This window comes from Thermobia domestica, chromosome 18, assembly GCF_964235325.1.
Source record: "Thermobia domestica chromosome 18, izTheDome1.hap1.1, whole genome shotgun sequence".
NCBI lineage: Eukaryota > Metazoa > Arthropoda > Insecta > Zygentoma > Lepismatidae > Thermobia > Thermobia domestica.
This window is the reverse complement of record NC_137471.1, coordinates 135,655,641-135,680,545: the sequence shown is the minus strand read 5'-3', so window position 1 is coordinate 135,680,545 and position 24,905 is coordinate 135,655,641. Positions and strand designations below refer to the sequence as shown.

At 36.2% G+C, this 24,905-nt stretch overlaps 1 protein-coding gene across 2 annotated transcripts in view; it reads right to left on the bottom strand.

The window, feature by feature from the left end:
* Nucleotides 1-23,705, bottom strand: part of LOC145675647 (uncharacterized) — a 920,247-nt gene extending 896,542 nt beyond the window's left edge. For both annotated transcript variants that reach the window (XM_081746206.1, XM_081746207.1), the window contains exon 1: nt 22,203-23,705. In XM_081746206.1, coding sequence (XP_081602332.1) covers nt 22,203-22,800 — 598 coding nt within the window. In that variant the 5' untranslated portion in view covers nt 22,801-23,705. The remainder of the gene's footprint in view (nt 1-22,202) is intronic.
* Between the last annotated feature and the right edge of the window lie 1,200 nt (nt 23,706-24,905).

Sequence of the window (24,905 nt, the reverse complement as noted above, 5' to 3'; positions counted from 1 at the left end):
AAGAGTATTACTTTTATCTTATTTTAAGGATAAAATTGCTATGAATTTTTTTTAAAAAAACTTTCCTTGGGCGGAGTTTGAACCCACGCCAAAGGCGGTTTTCATTACGAGCTCGCTCGCTAGCATGCTAGGCTACTATTGTGCTGCCAAACTGTCTTGAGCCGTGGCAAAAATGCGAACTAAAGCTCACACCCTCACACACCCACGCGTTGAGCCAATAAGGGTTCAACTGTTGCTAAGCGAGAGAAAGCAAGTGGATTTCCTTGAGTCGATAGCAGCGCTTGTAACGGAAGACTAGGGATCAAGTCAATGTGGTATATCTTTACGACAAACAGCATCTGGCGTTTGATTGGTGCTATATGTATGCTACGTGGTGACAAACGGATAACTCCAACCAATCAGAACCATGTAGTTAGCTCCTATGGCTAGGATCGAGCACGATTAAAATATTTGTGGGTTTAACCAAGGATCTTATAAAATGGAGGATCTGCCCTTACAACAAAATCTTGAAGCCATACGCCACAGTTTTGCCACCCCTACTCTGCCCACTCCGCCCAATAAGATCGCAATGTTTTGAGCCAAAAATCATGGCGGAAACGAAAGTAGCCAATCAGACGATGGCAGATACGAGAGTAGCCAGTCAGACGTGCCAATGCTCGGTTGTTTTTTGGCTTTATCGATTTAATAGGATGAAGATACATATGGGCAGATCCTCTACTTTATAACATCCTTGGTTTTAACATACCATCCTAACAGCATATTTGCGGATCCCAAACGTTTCAGATATCCTCTGATCTGATTGGCCGATACAGATACGATATCACGAGTCATGATCTACATATAGCACAAAGTAAACGGGAAATGTTGTCGACTATGGTAGCCGAGTCAGTTCGGTCTGTGCAGTCGCGGTGTGCACATCGCTCGTCTGCTGTGTGCTTGTAAGCTGTGTGCAGTTGCGAACGCTTCGTTTTTGTTCCTCGTGTTTTGCACATTTGTGTGTGGTATTGGACTGTGAACGTCTTTATTACGACCCAGTGCTATTCTTTTGGTCTTTTGATAACGGTTTTGCGACATGGTTAGTTACGAGTGAATACTATACGAATTAATTTTCGTCCTGTCAGTAATCGTCCCACGTCGATTAAACTCCATGAGTGGATTGCTTCAACCTTCAAATTATCCCCGGACCAGGTTATCTCAATAGAAATGGACTTCAACAGGAAAATATTGTATATTAAACTCTTAAACCAGATTACTTATGAGCAAATACTACGTGATTCACAAGGTAAAGTTGTGTACAAAGATGATGACAGTGAATTTGTTCTGGACCTTGATTCTGCTAGTAATATGTCGCAATTAGTTAAACTACACGTATGTCCTAGTGAACTAGATAATGCAAAAATCATCAGTGTGCTTTCTAAGTACGGCGAGGTGCAACATATTGAAGACGAATACTATGATGCAGGTCACATTTATAAAACTCGTACTGGCAGGAAGTTGATACGCATGAACATTAAGCATTCCATACCTTCCTATGTGACAATCGCAGGTTTACGATTGTGGGTCACATATCATGGTCAAATCAAGACATGCAGTTTCTGTGATAGTCCTCTACATTTTTTCCAAGATTGTGATAAGCGTCGCTCTAGCACCCTTCCCCTATCCTCTCGTCCCGTACTTCGATCTTCCCCTTTGTCACGCCCTTCTCCTGTTAATCTTCCTTCCGCAACGCCCACACCAGAATTACTTAATTTCAACACCTTCCCACTTTTGACCTCGCCTCGTGACATTCCTGCTGTCAAATCGCCCGATCCTCCCGTGCACCTTTCTTGTGATTCCAGGATGCATACAGCTCCGTCGACTTCTGATACTATGGATTCTGCCAACGGCACAGTGAATATTGAAGAGGCCCCTCCCATTAGTGATGACAATATTGTTGAGCCTCCACAGGAACCTGATACAGGTTTATGTTCACTTTCTGACCAACGTGTTCTCAACAGTGATGACGTTCCCTCTGTGCACCGCCAATCTGATGTGACAACTCTCACCTCTCTGTCCCCTTCTGGTGCCCCACCTAGTGTCAACGCCCCACCTACTAGTGATAGTGTTTTGCCCAGTGATGTGGTTGTTTCTACTGCTAGTAACCTTAGTGCAAGTGAAAATGTGTTTTTGTCCCAAACCCGGCGCAAGAAAAAGAAAACTGAAAGTGGCGACAGTGATTTTTCTTTGAAGTTAATAAAGTCTCAAGATAGTTATATTGTAGAGTCCGCTCGTACCCGTTCAAAATCTCGTCCTAGGAAAGGGATTGACAGTGCATCGGATCTTTCGTAATATCCCTTCTCTCTCTAATGTCCTCTTCTTTCTCCTTTCTACATTTTTTTTTTCTTTGGTGGATCCAAATGTATAGTTTTCGTATCGCCACTCTAAACTTAAACGGTTTAAGTTCCTTGGTTAAGCAACATGCTTTGAGTGATTTCATCCGTAAAGCAGAGATAGATATCCTCTTCACACAGGAAGTGGCTTTGCCTGAATTTTCCAACCTCTTTACTCACTCCTGGTGCTCTAATTTTAATCCCCAAGGCTTAGGAACTGCAATTATATATAGAAGTGATATAGACTTTCTTGAACATCCTACTCCTCTGACTGATAGTCTTACTGTGGGCCAACTACGGACTATACGGTTATGTAACAGTTATGCTCCTGCTGGGAACTCTCAAACTAGGGCACGAAACAATTTCTTCGAAACTGATCTCATGCAGGCGTTATATAATGGGTCCAACCCCTGTATCCTCGCTGGAGACTTCAATGCAGTACTTTCAGAGATAGATGCCCAGCCTCATTACCCCTTCTCACCTTCCCTCCACAAAGTGATTGAAACATATGACCTCGTCGATGTGTGGCGTTTCTATTTTCCCAGCGTTCCGGGTCATACTTTTTGGACATCGCATTCATCCTCGAGACTTGATCAAATTTACGTCAGCCGCATCTTATTGCCTTACGTCAAGGACATCAAAATTGAACCTGTGATTTTTAGTGATCATTATTGTGTCGTTATGACTATCAATTTACCTGTAACAAAATTCCTTAAAAGTAATTCATTGTGGTATTTTAATACGTCGATCCTCGCTGAAGCGGACTATCAATCTGTCATCCGTGCTGAGTGGGCATCCTTAATGGAGGAGAAACGCAGCTATAAAGGTACTTTTATGAACTTTTGGGAGAAACGTGTAAAACCTGTGTTTCGTTTTGTTAGTAAACAATACAGTATTCATCGTCATGAGGCCTTCTGTGAACAGTATGCATATTATTCTAAGCTTTTACGGGACTATGTGAAGGCGCAGGCTCAAGGAGAATCTGTTCGGCCTCAAATTCATCAAATCAAGGCTTTTCTTCTCTCTATGCATCGCCGACGTATGTACGGCCATATTGTTCGTAGCAAGATTCCTTCGACTGATTCCACAGAATCTGTTAGTACTGTCCACGTACAGCGAGAACGTAGTAGAGGTAAACAACAGCTGATTTCGCATCTTAAAGACCCCGATGGACATTTATATGAGGGACCTCACGTGACTGCATATCTTATAGAACATTTTAAACATCTCTATGCCACGCCTTCTTTGTTTGTCAGTGATGATACTCTTTTTGAACACATACCAGCTACCTTAACCGATGGTGACAGGGAGCGTCTTAGCCAGCCCTTCACGGTAGACGAGGTCATGACCTCCATTAAACTTGGTAAGCGAGGCAAATCCACTGGTGTCGACTCCTTGCCCGTGGAATTCTATGTCACTTTTATTGACATCCTTGCTCCCTTTCTCACTGACCTTTTTAACGAGTATCGTGATAGTGGCATTTTAGGAACCTCCTTACGAACGGGTATCACTGTGTTGGTTCCCAAACATGCAAACGCCCATGACGTTGATGCCCTTCGACCTCTCAGCTTACTGTGTACGGACCTCAAAATTTTGACCCGTTGCCTCACTCTGCGAATGAAAACATACATTGAAGATCTCTTAAGCCCCTGTCAATATGGCCATGGACAGACTCGCCGTATGTATGAAGCGCTATCCAATCTTCGAGATTTTATAGCATATTATGAGTGTAGAACTGATCATACAGTGGCTATTCTTTCAACGGACTACTCTAAGGCTTTTGATAGAATTCAGCATCAATATTTGTTTAATGTGTTAACTCGCTTTGGTTTTGGTGACAAATTTATCTCTATGATTAAAGGTGTCTATTCTCAGAGAATCACTAAGATGAAGATTAATGGTGGCTTAAGTGTAGCGATTCCTTTTAATAACGGAATCCTTCAAGGCGATAGCATGTCCAGTATTTTATTTAGTTTATCTCTGGCTCCTTTGTTATTTTCTGTTCAATCTCTTTTACCAGGGGTCCCTGTATATAATACTAAAATTGTTGCACAAAGCTATGTCGACGACACACATTACTTCGTGAACAGCCCTGTAGAAATTCAACATATTCTGTATTTACTAACCAAGTATCAAAGAATATCTGGTGCAAAATTAAATGACAGTAAAACGAAAATCATGTGTTTAAATGACAATTGTATTCAAGAGTATGGGGTTTATTTTGCGGTTGTCGACTCTCTTAAAATACTAGGAATTGAATGGTTTCCTAATACCACACGTACCATTACTACTAACTTTGCCCACGTTGCTGCAAAAATTAAAAATATTCTTTATTTTCATAAACATCGTCATTTTAGTTTATTAGGCAGAATGTTGTTTCTTAAACAGACTGGGTATAGCGTACTCTGGCACCTTGCCCAGATTTATCCCCTCCCCCACAATATCGCCCGCTCCTTACATAGTTCTGCGTTGTTTTTCCTTTGGCACGGCAAATTATTACGTGTGTCTTCCACTCAGTTACGTTTGCTTCCCAAGGACGGGGGCATTGGCTTTCTAGATGTAAACATTCAAGCCAAAGCTCTCTTGTTACATCGCAGCTGTCAGGTCGCGTGTTCTACTCACAGCACTGTCTCTGCAGCGGTGTTTGCAGCGTGTTTTGCCTGTATTGACCTTGAGGGACCTATCAATGCCTTCCCGTGGAGTTGGAAATATCCTCACCTGAAAGACGTCATAATAGACATGGCTTATGCACTTTTGACAAAATGTGAAATAGAATGCATGTCTGTTAAGGACTTGTATTGGTACTATTTAAACATTCATCCCGCAGTTACACCACATATAATAGTCAAGCAACCCTCTCATAACTGGTCTCGTCTCTGGTGTAATGTTCATGCTAAATTTCTGAACTATACCCACAAATCTCTTTGGTATGTTATTGTTAATAACGCATATGAAACAAAAGAACGTTTGTATCACTTAAACATTGGTGCTGATAACTTGTGTAATGTTTGCCAACAACCTGACTCTCTTAGTCATAGATTCGAAACTTGCTCCTCAGTCACTAGTATTTGGCAGCAGTTGTGTGTACTTTTAAGCAAAATATGCCGTCTTCCTCCTTCCTCTTTTCGTGCCACTGCTTTAATACTTTACCCAGATTTTAATTACTACCCTGTTACAAAGAATAATACTGTTATTTGGTTTGTGGCACACACTATTGTCTATTTGTTAACCACCCCCGGACCTTATCACCCTGATCTTTACCTTGCTTTCCTAAAATCCGCTGCTACCAGCATTTCTATTGCTCGTAAGCGGAAATATTTTGCTATTTTTTTAACAGTCTTAACTTAATCGTCTGGTCTTTTGTATATACTATCAATATGTATTTGTGAGGTTTTTTTTTTAATGTTAAACCTTCCTGTGATCTTTATGTACTACTAAGCATGTAAATAAAAGTTAAAAAAAAGTGGGCTAGCGTAACTTGCTAGTAAAGAAAATAGTTTTTGGCGTGGGTTCAAATCCTGCCTATGGAAAGTTTTTTTTTACTATTTTTAAAAGTTTTTATAACACTTCTTTCACTGCAATAAGATTAAAAATAATATTCAAAAAGTGATTTAACGGTTATTTATTTAAAATTTTCATTAAACTTCTTTCATTAAAATAAGTTTGCCCTTGTACTATATATATCCACAGCAAATGTTGTAGTAGTAGTAGTAGTAGTACAGTAGTAAGGTTGTCCTTGTACTATATAGATCCACAGCTAATGTAGTAGTAGTAGTTGTAGTAGTAGTAGGAACGGGTTAGAAGCCCCGCAGAGGTTGTTTGGGTTCTGTTCTCGACATCAAATTGGCAAGAATGCTGAAACGTTTGGGATCGGCAAAAATGCATCCTAACACAAATTTAAACATAGATATCAACATCGGTGTTTCTTCTTTTTTTACTCATATTTTATTTTGAGCATATTTACTTTTGTGTGATTTTCGGCCATTTGCACACAATGTTTCTTGTCAACAGTTTGTAGCTCAATAAATCAGTATGGGCTTGTCTATCAAACGCCTTGAAATTACAGAAATTGAATAAGCTTAATTAAATCGATCTCTTGATGGACAGAAGCAATAAACAATTTCCTATCGTAGTATTGGTCAAGTGACTCACAATGGACAAATTTTCCTCTTTCTTTCTTGTGCTTAATGACATCTCGAAACACAAACACAATAAAATATCGATAAAAAAACTGAGTTTCGTTTCACAATGTGAAGCAAGGATAACTTCCATAACCTCATTCTGCTCTCAATGGGACTCACACTCGTGAGTGAACACAATCAGTAAACTCACTAGGGTCCACGTTAGATCAGACTCAGCTCTGACTCACAATGCACTCGAGCCCACATGAGCTCGCTTTATTTAAAAAAAAAAAACTCGAATCCAAGAGCCGGAGTTCGTGATTTTGGATATCTTTACCTCATGTGACATATTTCAAGACAACCAAGTGGCAAACTTACACAGTATGAAGTTGTGCACGATGTTATGTACGTAGTATGGGGAAAATCCAGCTTGTATACATAAATGTAACCAAGTTAGGCAGTTTGCCAAGTTAACGGGGTATACTATATTACATTTGATATTAATAGGTTGAAGAGAATATATGCGCTTGATACAATAGTACGATGCATTAGCCACATTTTTCTCTCTCTCAGTTACGTCAATTGTAATTGGGATGTCATTCTACAAGTTTATTAACGTGTTGGAATTAGCATTCAAACAGAAAGTGGGAAATATACAGTAAATTAGTACAGTATAGTATAATTACACTCTGTAACAACCGAAGAACCAGACACTTTAAACAACTTTGTTCATATATACATATATAAAACGTATATATACAGTATAACGATTGTTTCAAATTCACAATATAATTGAAACTTGCTCGCTACGAGTTGTATTCTTCCGTTCCATCATGCTGTGTTGCCTATTATTAACCGTAAATAACGTTATGCTTAGCTAAAAGTGTAGATGAGAGATCACAGACTATTTCCAGCTTCCTCTAAAGTTCACTGTTCTGAAACAACACCAGACAATTACGAGACTTGCAGAGAAATTAACATCGTATTTAGCAAAGCAAGGCACGTTTGTTGCACCACGACTCCATTAGTTTCCAGTCGAGGTCCAGTAAACCTTTAAAAATGTCGACAGCCGGCTACTTGAAACCTAATTAGAACGACTCTAATATGAAAGTTAACTTGAGATATTGTTTTAATAGTAAACATATTAATTCGAAACCAGACATTTGCCAGTGTTTAGCTTTCCTTTTATTTGTAATTATATAGCATACCAAAATCTAAGTAAATTGATCACTAACGAAGATAAGGGTTATCACTATCAACTGAATTGATCAGACAAACGTTTTTGAACTGCGAATAATCTAGTTCCTTAAATTTATTGGAAAATCTTAAAACAAATTATTTATATAGTGCTCTATAAAGTAATGAAACATACACTCAATTTAAGGTACGCACTTTAAACATAGAACTAAAATTTAGAAACTAAGAAAGACTGCAAGATTTCCATGTTCGATATTACAAATAGTATGCCCTAGGAGTGTGTGCATTGCTGTGTTTTCACCAAGGTTCTTTGTTATAAAAATTCTGACGTTAGGTCCTTTTCGCGCAGGACTATTTTGACTAGAGTTTTATGATGTGGACCCTTTAATAGGGTACTATTTAATCTTGGTCTTTTATCCAGGTCTTTCTGATTTGGAGGCATTTTCACCTTCCACCTTTTCGCAGCGACGTAACTACGCTAGTTGTTCCCCGGGGACAAGAACTCACCTTAGCGCTCTCCCCCCCCCTGATCCACCAAATCAACTCTCCCCGCCTACACTATGATATTGGCATCACACAGTAAATCTCCTATTCCATTTTATCTTCAAGTGGTAAAACTTGATTTCAAAATTGCAGTACATAATTTACTTTTTAATAAGAGATAAAACATCAAACTAATTAGTATTTGATTGCTAAATAATCTGAAAGTAGCGTGCTTGACAGAGTCTTATAGTCTTATCATAATAATTGTAAATCACAGCGTTTTTTGGAATTATATCGGCATGTGCATATGTGTAGAATGAATCAACAGTCTGTTGCTTTAGAATAGAATATTTAATTATGACAAACAGCCAAGCTGTTATCTTGAGCATTATACTCGGACATTTTGCTAATCTCTTAAATTCATGCACTGAGAAAAAAAATGTAGGTGGCGTACTTAAAAAGATAGGTTCATGCGTAATTCCTCTTTGGGCTTAACGTACAGCAGACGTATAACTGAAAACACATGTTTTATAATACTTTCTGTATAAGTGTTCCGTCTATACGTACTTTCCGTATGAAACAATGCAGGCGGTCAGGACCTCACATACAAATGTACGTATATAACATATAGCTGACGAAGGTAACATAAGTATATGCATGTGATATACGGAAAACTGTTAGATGTCAGACATCCTGCAACAGCATGATGTAGCATCGAAGGGCAGTGTCTATGTAGCATACGGATAACGTATGCTCCGTACTGATTTTCGTAGTAAGCAAGAGGATACCTTATATTTGTACAATATACCGCTGTCCGGAGAACGGATTTTTCTCTGTGTGTAAGTTAAATGAAAACACGAAAAGCTAGAACTATAACTTTGTGGGCTCTTCTGGCTACAAATATTTTTACAATGTCCTCAAAAGATGGCTTTGAATCTAACTTATGCTCTATGAATATGACCCTAATGTTTGTGAGTCGTTGTTGTCCTGTTAAGTTTTTGAGGTATTTTTTTAATGATCTTTAGTTCGCTAAAACTCCTTTCATTGCCTTATAGTTAAAATAAATATTTGCCCAGTTTTGCGCCCCTAATCCGGCGCCCGGGTCACAAGTCCCATTTGCCCCTTCCTTAGTTACGTCATTGCCATTTTGTACAGTAGCTTTTCTATCCGAGACTTTTCGACGCAGAGCAGTCGCAATCCGGATCCTTCTGATACTAAGTCATTTTGACTCGGACATTTTTATTATCTCTCGTTTGTTCGGGCATTCTGACGTGATGAGATATAAAAACTGTAAACAAGTATGAAAATAGGCAACTAAGAGCTTAAATGAAGTATAAATATACCACATTGACTTGACACCTAGTCTTCCGTTTCAGGCGCTGCTATCGGCTGAAGGAATTCCACTCTCTTTCGCTAAGGCTCTATCGCTTAGCAGCTGCTGAATCCTTATTGGCTCAGCGCGTGGGTGTGTCGCGGTGTGAGCTTTATTTCGCATTTTTGTCACGGCTCAAGACATTTTGGCAGCACAATAGCTATCTAACTTGTAAAAGTTTTAAATGTAAAATATGTGTAATATCAAGCAAATATCTAACGTAACTCTAATGGAAGCAATGTTAAATGTAAATACAAATAAAGCATACGACCGAATACGGTAACGTTATATGATACTTTTCAGTGAATTCTAGGAAAGTAGAAAAAACCTGTAGTGTATTTCTCAACTACAGTATTGTTCATCTCAGAAAAACAAAGTTTGATAGCAGCACTTTTCAGTGAATTTAAGAAAAGAAGGGAAAACCTGTACTGTATTTCTGAACTATGTCCAAAGTGACCAAAGTGACCAAAAGTACACTCGAATCCTTTATTCATTAAGTGCCCTATATGTATCAGCTTTACTTAGACGTTGAATTATACTTTCTTATTTTTTCTTCTTTACTCACAAGAGTTGAAACATATCTTTCAGATATAGAAAATAAATATTAATTACTTATGAGAATTAATAAAATTATATAAAAATATCCTAGTAGCTTTTTATGTGCCGCATTATTATTAATAACATTATTTTCCTTATTTTGGGTCTCAGTACCTTCTTCCTTTTGGGCATAATATTATAACAATAGGCAACTTTAAATCTTTACCCCATAATGCCATTAAGCATCAGTATAATTCTAGAAGCGCCAATGTAAATATGATCGAAAACTTGACTGTTTGATGGTGCTGATAACAGAATGAAGTGAGTTACTAACTATTTAATTTTGGGTGGACACGAACAGAGGCACTGGCATTTGACTTCACAGCTGTTCTTGCTTCCCTGCTTTATTGATCGATGTTCGTTACACTTTCCAGAAATTTCACGGGAAGCTATTAGATATCCACCACTTCTACACACAACTATATTCGTTCAGGATGTGAAGAGTTCCATGTATAAAACTCCTAAACTCCTACACTGATTTATTTTTTTAAAGTTTGTTATGTATTTTGTTGCAAACGGAACAAATTTATTGTGAAAATCTCTCATATTCACAATGTTGTTACAATAGCACTAAAGGCTCTAGAATTTTAACAGAAATATATGCAAAGTTAGACGATTAATTTGCTTATATTTATACAAGACCTCTGTGGAAATATTTTGTTGTATATCATTTCTGAGGTTGCATTTCAACGCATTCAATATTGGTAACTCACTTGGTAATTTCATATTGCTTTATTTTCAACTTCTTTTGCATGAAACCTTACTAACTTCAGATTTTATTCTATGATTAATATTGATAAGAAATACAATAAATTGTGTTAAAACAATTTTAATTTGAAATTTTCACTAGACTTTCGCTAATTCGGAAGTTTCGCTAGTTCGGAAAGAGGGGGTGGTGGATTAGCGAAAGTACCGGATTATTAAGATTGAAATTGAATTTGACACATGCAGTACTATACTTTATTGCATATAATGTTACATACAGTATAACAGAAAAAATAGAGAAACTTAATGCTTGAGATTGTATGTAGATTATCACTCAGTATGAAGCATTTCCTAAATTGTCAGCTGAAGCAATGAAGATGCTCGACGGTGGCATGCATTATCACTCAACCTCTTTACAAATAACAATGAACGGAAGCTGCAAAAGTACTGTATGTATTTTTCCGCTACTACTGTATAAACAAATATAATCGTTGATAGATTGTTACAACGTTATGCGGCAGAATCCAGATGTTCAGGCAAGATTACTGACAGGACTGAGCACGGAAGGCTGAATTAGCAAGAGTCTACTGCATGTCGACACCCTTTCCCTTTTATTGTTCACTTCTCAGAAAAAATCTTCCTCCAATTTTTCAGGAAAACTGGCAATTGGTTTTACATAGAGGAAGCATAAAGATCCCAAAGTTGAGTTGATTTTGAGTTTAACGTTTCTTCCAGCAGCGAGGCTATATGAGACGGGACCTACTGATTAACGTGGAATCCGAACCACATAAACTTCAGCCAGGAATCGAACCCGGGTCTCCCGAACCAAAGGCACGTACGATAACCGCCTAGCCATGAAGGAGCTCATAAGGATCCTAGAGTGTAACATGCTTGAAGTGCTTGAAGTAAATATATAGTGTCTTTGCCGCTAAGTATGCATTTCACGATGGCATTTTCTGATAACTTTAATATCAACAATATAATGTTTTACGCCAAGTATGCATTTCACGACTGCATTTTCTGATAACTTTAATATCAACAATATAATATTTTACGCCAAGTATGCATTTCAGGACGACACAGTCTGTAAACTATCATATCAACACCACTTTTATCGCAAGTATTCCAGGAATTAATCCTTGTCCAATTATTATCCATACATTTATAAGAAATGAGTACCCTAGCCTGTTCGATGAGTACTGTACAATTGAGATAATCGTACATCGAGAGGATAAGTTTTTTGCACAAACTCTTATATTTCTCATCTCTCCGTTAGTACAACTAAATTCTCAACATCAGTCTCTTCATACTATAATAAACATGTTAAAAGAAACAATTTAAATAAAGTTTAATAGAAGCAATATAAATATAAATGAAATGAAATCTTTGTTTTACGTTCCATGGTTATGCCGGTTAGGCTAAAGGAGACGATGATGATGAGAAATGAATGAAATGGCGGAATGAAGAAAGTGGGAGGAAACGGGAGAACCCCGAGAAAACCCATGAGTACGGTGTTTGTCCACCACAAAGTCCACCAAGAATAAGAATATGAATTTAATGCCATTTTTTAGTTGTTTCAAAACCAATTTCGTTCCTCAATTTTCATTAATAAAATGGCATCTTTTCTTTCACACATACGAGAAACCTAATTGTTTAGTTAAAAATTAGTGACGAGCATAAGAGCGAATTTAGGTCATCTTAAAAAAAGAAACTTTCTTAAAAAGTACCCAACTTTCATAAAGAACACTTTATGCTATTTTTCTCGGCTTTCCAATGGAATTTCTTGTTTTCGGTTGAAATAGGTCAAGGATAGGAGATAAATTCATTTCCATATTTAAGAAAAGGTTTGAGGGTTATTATTAATAAAAAAAGAAGAAAAAAATCACGAATTTATGAAACCAATGATTGATCGTTGGGTGCATAACCAGTGACTTCTTACAATTTCCTTTGGGGGTAGAGTTACTACTAGTATTTTTATGCATTCTAAAAACTATGTTTAGTATTACATGTTAGTGCAACACTTATTATTTAAGAAAACTAAGGTGAAAACTATAACAAGGAAACAACTGTAAGAAGTAACAACAACTAAAATGTATCAACCGATATTTTATCATTTGTCTAAAATTGCATTATATGAATGTAAGTGCTCCTCAGGTACTTTGGGTTTAAAGTTTTTAAACAAGTGATAGTGTCAGTTGTACACCACCTGAAGAAGTTTAGTTTATATGACATGATATTCCTCATTTAAGAGGCCCCATCATAACAAAATTAAAATACCGTTAATTCTACAGTAATTATATGATATCTTCAAATAGATAAACAAAATAAGAGAAAATGGAACAAGAGCTCGCTAGGCAATATTGTTTTACATGAGATACCATTATCACGATCCACTTATCTGCTTTCAATTTCCAGCCATTTAGGAAATCGGCATTTATTTTCTCGTTTATAAATGGCTGCAAACGGAAAGCTACTAGATGATTCTTGATAACGGTTTCTCATGCAAAATAATATTGTTTAGGGCGCTCTTGTTCCACATTTCGGTTATGTTTAATCTATTTGAAGATATCACATAATTACTGTAAAATTATCGGTATTTTAATTTCGCAGTCATAAGGTCTCTTAATGTTGAAATCAGAAGTGACAGTAGATTTATATCACTTCCACTTTTAGTAAAGATATTAGAGTGATATGGGTAATGTTTCTGGGACGCTTAATATTGCGAGAAAACGTTTCTCGCTGTCTGTTACTCTATAGCGATCAATATTAAAGTCGGAAGTGGTTGATTTGAGCTACTTCTGGGTTCAGCAGAGAAATTAGAGAGTAGATGGAATATAATCTTCGGTCGTTCAATTGATTGCAGAAAACCACCTCTCTGTGTGTATTATTACCGTTTCTAGTCTATAGCGATTATTGTTAAAACCGGAAGTATTTGAGAGAGTTAAGATAAAATATGGTATTTATCCTTAGAACGTTAAATTGATTCCCAAAATATCACTTTTCACTACCCTTATCGTTTTTGTTCTACGTAGACCAATATTGAAACTAAAATTTGTAGTAGAATTCTAGTAAACGTGTCCCAACTTTTAAAATGCGCATCATTTCTGTTCTGGTAAGTTGGCAGCACTGAAGGTTACACGATTTTCATCCGTGGTTGTAGTTAGTTGTCACGGAGTGCCGTAAAGTACATAATCGTCGTCTATCTTCTACAATGTTTTCTGCATAACAATTCACCACATTTGAAATAAGTTTTGTCTATGAGAACACGCTGGGGTTTTGTCGTGAAGCGCCCCATTCCTATCTGTACAGAAAAAAAAGATGATGGTCATGCGCTATTCGTCACTTCACGACTAATAACCACAAAAACAACAAATCAAAATTATGTAATGTTCAGTGCTACCAACTTACCAGAACAGAAATGGCGGGCATTTCAACAGTTGCATTCCTTATGGGACACCTTTAACTTTCAGGTTTTATGAAAATTGAAGGTTGGAGATGAAGTTAATCCTTGGGACACTTAATTGATTTCAGGAAACCAGTTCTCGGTATCTATTACCATTTTTGCTCTACAGTGATCAACGTAGAAACCGGAATTGGTTGATCTCTACAACTTCCGGTTTTAATATCACCTCCATTAATGAATTTGATTCCTCTCTACATCCTGATCAATATTGGAAGCTATCTATCAAGTAGTTACAGAGATTTTTGTCTCCCGGACGGACACAGGGTATCCCAAAAGTAATGGCGAAAAATGAAACCACAGATCCATTTCACCAAAACAAGATAAAAAAAAAGTGTATGTAACATATACTCCGGATATGGACCAGGACGGAGGTAGACAGCTCCGAAAGTGATAAGAAGGAACTTCACACCTGCCCACCGGAATAATCATAGGAGCTAGGAAGGGAGCTCAGAAATACATAAAAATAATATCGGCTTGACATGTCGAAGGCATGTTACACATAATTGCATCAGAGCTTTTCCATACGTCATGCAAGGATTCACCAAACCGTTTCATCACTCCTGCTGTACAGACATTCCTTGAATCCCTACATAAAGTATAGAGAATCTCTGGCTCAGTTATGTAACATGCATTTAACAGGACAAGCCGATATGTTCTTTATGTCTTTCTGAACTCACCTCCTACTTCCTATCATTATTCCGGTAGGCAGATGTGAAGTTTATTCCCTCCACTTTCGGAGCTGTCTAGCTCCGCCCGTGTCCACTTCCGAACTAAATGTCATACACTTTTTGTCTTGTTCTGGTGCAAGGAATCTGTGGTTTCACATTTCGCCATTACTTTTGTGACACCCTGTGTAAAGGAGTTTTGGTAACCCAAACTCCTTTCAAAAACGAGTGGTCTAGATCTAAGTATATGCAATAAAGAATCTGATAAAATATCAGTAAAACCTTCCTTTGTATTGAAACCGGAAGTAGAAGAAAAGAAACCACTTTCAGTTTTAACATTGGTTGCTTTAGAGTAAAAATTATAATTGACAACGAGAAGCAATTTTCTCACGTTATTAAGCGTTGGAAAAATATATTCGGCCTCCGATACCACTTCCGATTTTAGTATTAATTGAGAAAATGTCACGCCATACAAACAAATTCCTTTATATTTTATATACGTGACACTAGTACATTTTCTTTTTATTTTTACCGCTTTCTTCTGAAGAATACCGATCATAAGCGGAACAATTTTCATACCAAATTTTGATTCTGTAAGAATTAAAAAAATACATGTAATCTTGTACGGCTATAGTCACTTATTCTTTATTATCAACATAATAACTTCCGAATCCTCTACCATAAAATCAATTCATTTGGTGAACACAAAACCAATCAGTGCACTATATATAAATATCCTACTAACATTTATTTACCTCTATACAACTCTATTAACTTTCTCGAATCACTTATATAATGGTACATCTGGTAAATCCACAATTCATCAACTACAGAATCGACATTTCTCTGTACCCAAACGTAATATATCATATCTAGTTACCAACAACAAATCTTCAAATGTTTTTGTCTAAATCGTTAAACTAAGTGGCGTTAATCACATTGCCGTGTTTGCCAACTCCACATCTGGCACTAACAACTTGGCCTTTCATGCCAATCCTACAGATTCTATATTTAAAAAAATATGGGTAGATGAATGAATAGTAATATATTTTTGTAATTGATTACGGAAACATTTTTAATGTTTTAAACATCAACTCTCTGTGCAATATATATATATTTTTTTAAAGTCACAATGTTTCTCCTATATGAAATACACCTTTGTCAACCATACACCTAAGTGTATACTTTACGTTTTCAACAACTAGCAATGCATTGATTTTATCCTGATATTATTTTCATTTCTTTGAAATTTAATTTGACTCTACTTACATTTTTTTCAGACTGAAAATTTCCATACTTATAAATTGCGAAATAAATGCAAGTCACCATGTTTGTGTCTAAATAACTCTTGAACCATACGACCGATCTCGATCATATTTTCAACATAGATAAGGTTCATGCCTTGTGAGATTTCTATCATTTTACTTTGACGGTGCAACTTAGAGGAGGGAAAGGAAGGAGATATATAAAAATAAATAAAAATAAAAGTGACTCTCTTTGTGACTTAATAACTCTTGAACCACCCGCCCAATTTCGATCAAATTTTCAACAGAGATGAGGTTCGAGCCTGGGATGCTTTTAATACTTCGCTTTGACGGTGCAACTTGGGAGACGGAGAGATATATAAAAATGACCGATTTTGGTGTCTGATCTATAGTTTTCGGGATCACTGACACGAACACTAACACTTCCGATGCCGTTTAAATCCAAACTCAGTCTTCATTGTTCTTTATGTCCAAAATGAAACGTATTCTCCCCATGCGAAAAACGGGTATTTTGCTAATTAACAATAAAACAGAAATTTTGGAGGATATTTTGAACATATTTTCTACAATTCTTATTCAGATTTCGTTATTTATCTCTTTGTTGTGAGCTCCGTTGTGACTATATGGATTTTTTACTCGTCTCTGGCGTTGAAGACCCGTGTTCGATTCCCAGCAGGAGCTCATGTGATTCGAATTCAACATTAAGCTGTATTTCCACGTCTCGCATAGCCTCACAGCTAAACGAGACGCTTAACTCAAATCCAAACCAACCTTCGGTTTGAAAGAATAATAAATGGAAAATTAAGTGCACAAGGGAATCAAATCCATTTTCGGTCATTTCGAATATATTTCATATTTATGATCTATCTCTGTTTGAAGCTCCTTTTTGCGCATAAAAGATTCATGTCCAGATATTGTAAATAACTTTTATAATGTAAAAAAATAAAACAATGTTAGTTTTTCAACGTACTTAAGTGTACTCGAGAAACTTAAAATCTATGTTTCTCACAACTTTGGTAATTGAACTCGTGCTTCCCTTGTGCTTTATCTGAATAACCCATATGTCTCACATCTGTATTTGAAGCTCCTTTCACAGCTTAAAACATTGATGTCCAAATATTGCAAATAACTCTTATAATGTAAGAAAAACTATGTAAACTTTTTCATACATTATTCTTCTCTTTCTCATAACTTTGGTTAATGGACTTGATTTCTTTGTGCTCTGAACGCCTCAAATATTAGCCGAGGATGAATATCTTGAGAGAATCTGCACAAATAATGCAGATATTCAGCTACGGAAGATGTTTATGTTCAATAAAGTATATAGATTTGTTTGTGCAGCATTATCTGTTTTTTTATTTGTAGTTCATATAAGTCTCACAGAAAGTATTTACTAGAAAGTTATCAGAATACATTAGAACTTTTATTAGAATTACCGAAGTCAAACTTAAAAGAATAAAGAAGTGAAATTACTGTTATGATAAAGAATGGTTTCTGCCTCATATATAGTAATAAAAATTATTTTTTACTTATTAGAGTAGAATAATATTACTAGTGATTATAATATCTCAAGCATTTTCCACCATAAAGTCAAATCGTCCATGTACCAATGTAATGCTGGTGTTCAGAATTCGATTCCAAAAGAATACACATTATTATCCTTACCGTCCCTAAATATTCTAATATAGAGAATTAACATTCTGAAAGTTAGAAATAATAAATAATGTTGCATGAGTCGTTGCGATGAATAAGGATAATTATGTTGAACCTCTGCCCTCTCTTTCTCTCTCTCTCTTTCTCACTATATATATTTTACTCATTTTGAATTGTAAAATAATGCTTCTTAGTCCGTGGGCGCCATTATTAGAACACCCAATATATATATTTTGGTATGTATATATGTATTTTCTACACAGTACACGTCATATACTGGGGGTTTCAAAACAACATCGACAACGTTTGGGAGGTGATTTCTGACATCAAGATAAGACAAAAAGTATAGATCAACCTGGGTGCACAAACGCTTCCTTTAAGAGTTACAGGCTGTCGAAAACATGAGAAAACAAAAAGAACTTTAAATGTCCATAGCTCAACAATTATGGGACCTACCGAAGTTGGGTCATGACTTCACTTAGGAACTATATGTGTTCTATCCAAAATGCCACTTTCTTTCCAAAGGAATTATGGAATATTATATGTCACAAATGCCACTTTCTTTGGAAAATAAATGATGGAATAATATGTTAGAAATGCCACTTTCTTTACAAAATGAATTATGGAATATTATATGTTACAAATGCCACTTTATTTAAAAATAAACAAAGAATAGAGTACTGTATATTACAAATGTCACTTTCATTTGAAAATGAATTTTGGAATACTGTATATTACAAACACCACTTTCTTACGAAAATGAATTATGGACGATTGTATATTACAAATGTCACTTTCTTTGAAAAATGAATTTTGGAATATTATATGCTCCAAATGCCACTTTTTTAAAAAATAAATTATGAAATACTGTATGTTATAATTGCCACTTTCTTTACAAAATGAATTATGGAATATTGTATGTACGGATTCCACTTTTTTGGAAAACGAATTTTGGAATACTGTATGTTACAAATGCAACTTTCTTTCGAAAATAAATTATGAAATACTGTATGTAACAAATGCCACTTTCTTTAGAAAATGAATTACGAAATACTATATGTTGCAAATGCCACTTTCTTTTGAGAATGTATTATGGAATACTGTATGTTACAAATGTAATTTGCTTTTGAAAATGTATTATGGAATATGTTACAAATACCACTTTCTTTGGAAAATGAATAATGGAATACTGTATGTTACAAGTGCTATTTGCTTTGGAAAATAAATTATGAAATACTATATGATACAAATGCCACTTTCTTTGGAAAATGAATTATGGAATACTATATGTTACAAATGTCATTTGTTTGGAAAATAAATTATGAAATACCATATGTTACAACTGCCAGTTTCTTTGAAAAATGAATTATGGAATACTGTATGTTACAAAGACCACTTTTTTGAATTTTTCCTCGTTTATTACAAGTGCATCTCTGTGAAAAATATGACTGCCATTGTTAGAAGATAGCCAACAATAGATGCAATCTGTCACTAGGATCACGACGTTAGACTTATTAAATTGCACTGTTAGTATGTCCGCATGTCCGTTACTACACACAATAACCCTTGCAAGAAAACAAGTTTTTGAATTCTATTCTTTTCGCAATAGACAGCTAAAATGATTATCTCGGTTGTGTTCGTTAATGAAGTCAATCTGTTGTGACATTTTCACGGGTGACGGTGAATTTAAATGCTTTTTTTTTCATATATCCCATTTAAATGTTTTTTCCATATTTATTTATTTATTTATTTATTGAACAAATTCCCAGATACAGCATAATTGTGCCATTTTACACAGGGAAATATCAACAAGCAGGAAAAAAAAGAAAACAATATATCCCATTTAAATGTTTTTTCCATATATCCCATTTAAATGTTTTTTCCATATATCCCATTTAAATGTTTTTTCCATATATCCCATTTAAATGTTTTTTCCATATATCCCATTTAAATGTTTTTCCATATATCCCATTTAAATGTTTTTTCCATATATCCCATTTAAAATCTACAACATTGCCTAGCTTGTATGCAATCTGCACAGCAGCAAAGAAATGTTAGTTACTCATAATAAAAATGATATGGAATCGCGTGATCGTCTTTACTATTTGTAGCAAAATTTATTTAATAGTATAGTTTTTACATAATTATAAAGTGCATAAAGAAATAATCTGCCCAAGCACAATAAAAAGCCATTGATATTTATTAGTAACAAATGGTATTTAAGTGTAATAAAAAAATAATTTTGCTCAGAAACTGCGCATGAGAATTTTAGCACCGAAAATGAAATTTGTTTAGCTCAATATCATCTATCAATACATATGCATCTCATCTTCGAACAGTGTTATAGTTAAGTACAAATTGAAGATTAAGAGTTAATTGTAATTTTGGATTGTATATGAAAAAATATTATAGGCATGTTCTTTCTTTCTTGCTATTTTGATGAGGGTATGTTTTAGTATCAATTTTATATTAATAGATGGCGTAGTTATCACAGAGCTTTAATGTTTAGGTTCACAAAAAATTGTTCTTCAAAAACTGCACATGCGAATTTACACTCACCTATATTTTTTTCTGAAGAAAAAATCAGTAAAATATTAAAAAACTTGAGAAAGGGCTGTGAAGAATATGTGATGAAAATAAATGTTAGAAAGACAAAAGCCATGGTGATTGGAACGAAGCGGTGGATGTCAAATATCTATAGAAGTAGGAGGGGAGAAAATAGAACAGGTGACTAACTTTCGATACCTAGGTAGTATTATTAGTAATGATATGGAGTGTGAATGTGAAATGAAGACCGCAGGAGATAAAGGAGGTAAGTCAAAAAAAATTGTCAAAAATGAGTTAACGGCAGAATTATGTAGCCCGAAAGGTGTAGTTTGCATGATCCCACAGTAAGAAGAAGGTTAGTCACTAAGGAATTTAATGCTAAATTTCTACAGGAGAGAAGGAAGGAGTTAAATCAGTGAAAAACAGCAATTGTCTAAGGTTTTATATATATATATATATATATATATATATATATATATATATATATATATATATATATATATATATATATATATATATATATATATATATAAACTGACTTGGCTCCTTTTTCCCCTGGAGTCTTCAAATAAAAACAGGAAAGGTATGGCGGAAGAAGCCTTTAGGAAGAAGAAAATACTGTTTTGTTGGATCTTGAATAAAGAGTTGAGAAAAAGACTCATAAAATGCTTGGTGTGTTGTATTGCACTGTGTGGATCAGAAACATGGATATTACGCAAAAATAATGAGAAACAAATAGATGCTTTCGAAATGTGGGTGTGAAGATGAATGTAGAGAATTAGCTGGGTCGAGCGGAAAAGGAATGAGAAGATGATATAAATGGTAGGGGAGAAAGGAACACTTCTAGATATTATTGAGGAAAGGAAGAGAAACTGGTTGGTATATTGACTAAGAAGGAACTGTATCATGAGGAATATGCTAGAGAATATGATGGCAGGAAAAAGAAGGAGGGGGAAAGGGAATACAATTAATGGACGATATCAAAACAGAGAAGTCGTAAGGGAATACGAATATATTAGAGGAAGACCGTGAAATATGAAGGTGGCTTAGCTGCTGCAAGTGACCTGCCATTAATGGCAGAATACCTATCAGGATTATGTGTTTTTTTTTGTTTGTTTTTTTTGTTCGTTTCATTGGGATCTATTGATTGGGATATCTCTTCTTTGAACATTTTTCTGTTTATGGGCTTATAATAGCGAAGAATACATGATAACTCTTTATAGTCCACATATATTTTACATGTAAAATGAAATTTTTCAGTTTTACGTTCTACGGCTATGTCGTGTAAACTAAAGGAAACGGTGATGATGAAAATGAATGAAAATGGTGGCATAGGGGACAAAACGGGAGATCCCTCCCTGAGAAAACTCACGCGCACGGTATAATCATCACAAAGTCCACTTGGCTCGAGTTGGGATCAAACCAAGGACCCTCACACACAATTTGATTTGATTTTAGTTTAGCGTCCCTTTCAATAGCGAGGCTGTATGAGACGAGATCTAAACTTAACGTGGGATCCGAACCACATGATGTCCCCCCGGGAATCAAACCCTGGTCCCCCACGCCAAAAGCGCATACACTAATCGCTTACCCACGAGGGAGCTCTCACACATCCCAGAGAACATTCTACCACTGAGCCACTGTGGTTCTGGATTTCATGAGAAATGATTCTGTAAACTAGCAAAACCATCTGTAACAAAAAGCATCTAAATAGTCTATATGGCAATCTTTGCACATTCTCACTAGTATTGCATGTTGTACTTACCTTGGTATGTTAAGCCAGCCACGAGTCCTCTATCTGTTTTGAAGAGATGGTGCCGCACGGAAATGTTGACATGTAGGTCATTGCCAACCGCTAAGGGAGTGGCGTTGCTGGAGAAAATGTCACAGGGATCCATTTCATCAGTCACATCACCAGACAACCACGTGTCATTGTCCGTAACACTGCTCACTTCACCACTGTTACTCGTTGGCTCAAATGTCACTGACAACACCTTTCGATCATCACTTGGGAGAACGGAGTTCGAAACTTGGCTGGTGGAAGAAGAGGACGATAGAGAAGAGGAAGAAGATAGCGATGAGGATGATGATAACGATGATAATGATGAATGAATAGATCTTGCATATTTTGGTGGTGTTCCTAGAGAATGATCAGGGGTTGTTTGGAACAATTTACTTGGTACCAATGTCATCGAAGAAGTTTGATGTACTTCTTCGACAAGTATGATAAGTACCCCACACCAAACTAGCACCATTCCACTTATGGACAGTCTTCTAGGCTTGCGTCCTCGCATTGCGTGAACTGTCTCTGCAAAACAACACCGACAGTGGTACGGTGTTACTTCTCGATGTGTCTGAGGCATTTTTTTTATTTAAAGAGAAAGACGGCTTTCTAACTAATATTATTAGGCATTACTGTAAGGATACATAGATTTCAACAAGTCACTATATAATTGTCTCACTAAACACCCAAAAATTGTTTCTTGCTAGGCAAATAAAATATTTGAACAAGCGTAATTTATATATATATGTATATATATAAGGTACTGAATTGTTTGTTTACATGCAAAAATAGCACATATTGTATACGTTGTCTGTATTCTACACAATAAACAAAGACTTTAGTTACACATTTAACTTGATAAATTTGTTAAATTTGCATCATATACCGAAGTTGCCAAACATAAATTCGCAAATGTTCAAGAACTAGAATATTTACACAGATACACACAGTCGTCACAGGACGTAAAAGCCACAGAAACAAGGAAATAAGTTTGTTTATGTTTTTTAAGAACACGTTGTCTCTGTCTCCTTTGAAGCTAACCCCCCTATTTTGTACTTCAAGAACACTGTTATTTTTAAAACAAAAACATTCAACTTATTTCGGGCACTGAACTCACATGGTCAATACGACAGTCACACATGTTACATTAATAATTCTTTATTTAAATTTTGTTTTTCTCTTTTTTATTTTTCGTGTAGATCGATTTGTTGTTCGATGTGATTCTAATGCTTGTTAGACGTCTTGCTAAGGAGGCATATTTCTCCAAATATTTTACTATTTTAGTGATGTAATACTAGGTAACCCCTGGAGAATAGCCACGAGTAGAAGACGTCCCCATGCCTCTTTCTGACACCGTACATTTGAGGTCGCACGAATCGCGTACTACCCCGACTCTCTCAGAAGACTCCTTAAAACTGAAATTTCTGTCACATTACGTTTACCTACAGCGCGAGCGCAGATCCGCGCCTCTCAACTCCCACTACTACGTATCCTCACGCCGTTAGCAGCGCCACCACCAATCCACGACACCGCGCGTGTGTGGTGGGAAAAATATAAGGGGCACGGAGGGGTATAAAAGTACTTGGCAGAGGGGCGGCAGACACCAGCTCGTGTTCCAACTAATGCTAGAAGAAGAAGGGGAGGAAAGGGTTGAATCTGCGCTTGAAGCGAGACACATACACATGTGTGTGAGAGAGAGGGAGAAATCGATTTAGTTGGGTCTCGCCAACTCGGAAGCTTTCGGCTTGGTGTTCGATCCTCTCTTCAGGCTCAGGTGTTTCGACGCCATTAAGCGCTAAATAACATACACAACTACTTCTTCGTGTAAGAAGAGTGCAGTGACAGGGCATAAACAAGACACGAACGGGCAGACTTGACCCTTTCACACTCCTTTAGACTATCTCATTCTACTGACTACTCACTCCTCTTCCACACAGTTCCAAAAGTGAAATTTCTTCGCTTGTAACTGGTAAGATATGAAACTTACAAAGAGACACAAACACGTGTTCATAATCCTTTCCCCCTTTTGTCATACATATTTCAACATTAAATGTAAGAAGCAGCTTCAACAACAACAAATACTTTATTTTTAATGGTATTCCTCAACGGGAATGAACAAACTTCGTTAACTTTCGAAACTAGTTATCTGCAGGCTTTGATATATTATGAAGACGGAAGAATAGCAGAATAAATTAGATTATGTAATCTGGAGAATTAGTCTGTCTTCTTGGCTTGTAAACACTTCAGATGGGTTTCAACTAATAACATAAAATACCAGTAGACCATTTGAAAAATGACAAATCGAGTGAAACGCGATAATATTCGTATTAGAGTGATGTATGCATAACTTGATTAAATTATTAGAATAAAGTTTGGAAAGTTTCTGCTCTTACCGTTCACTTCTTCAAGGTAATATTGTTTAAAGGAAAATGTTATAAGTAACATTCACCCCTATTGGGACAGACCATAGATCAATTTCCGACTCGATGCAGAGGTCTGCACGGGCCGGATTTTTAAGCCCGGCTCCAGCCCGGCCCGTGGATTCATAATGTGAGGCCTGACCCGAGTCCGAAATATGCTTTATTCTTTAGGCCCGAGCCCAGCCGGAGCTGGTGTAATAATCAAATGAGCCAGAATTAAGCCCAAATTACAGAAACATAATAATTAACGCAAACTAAATAAAGG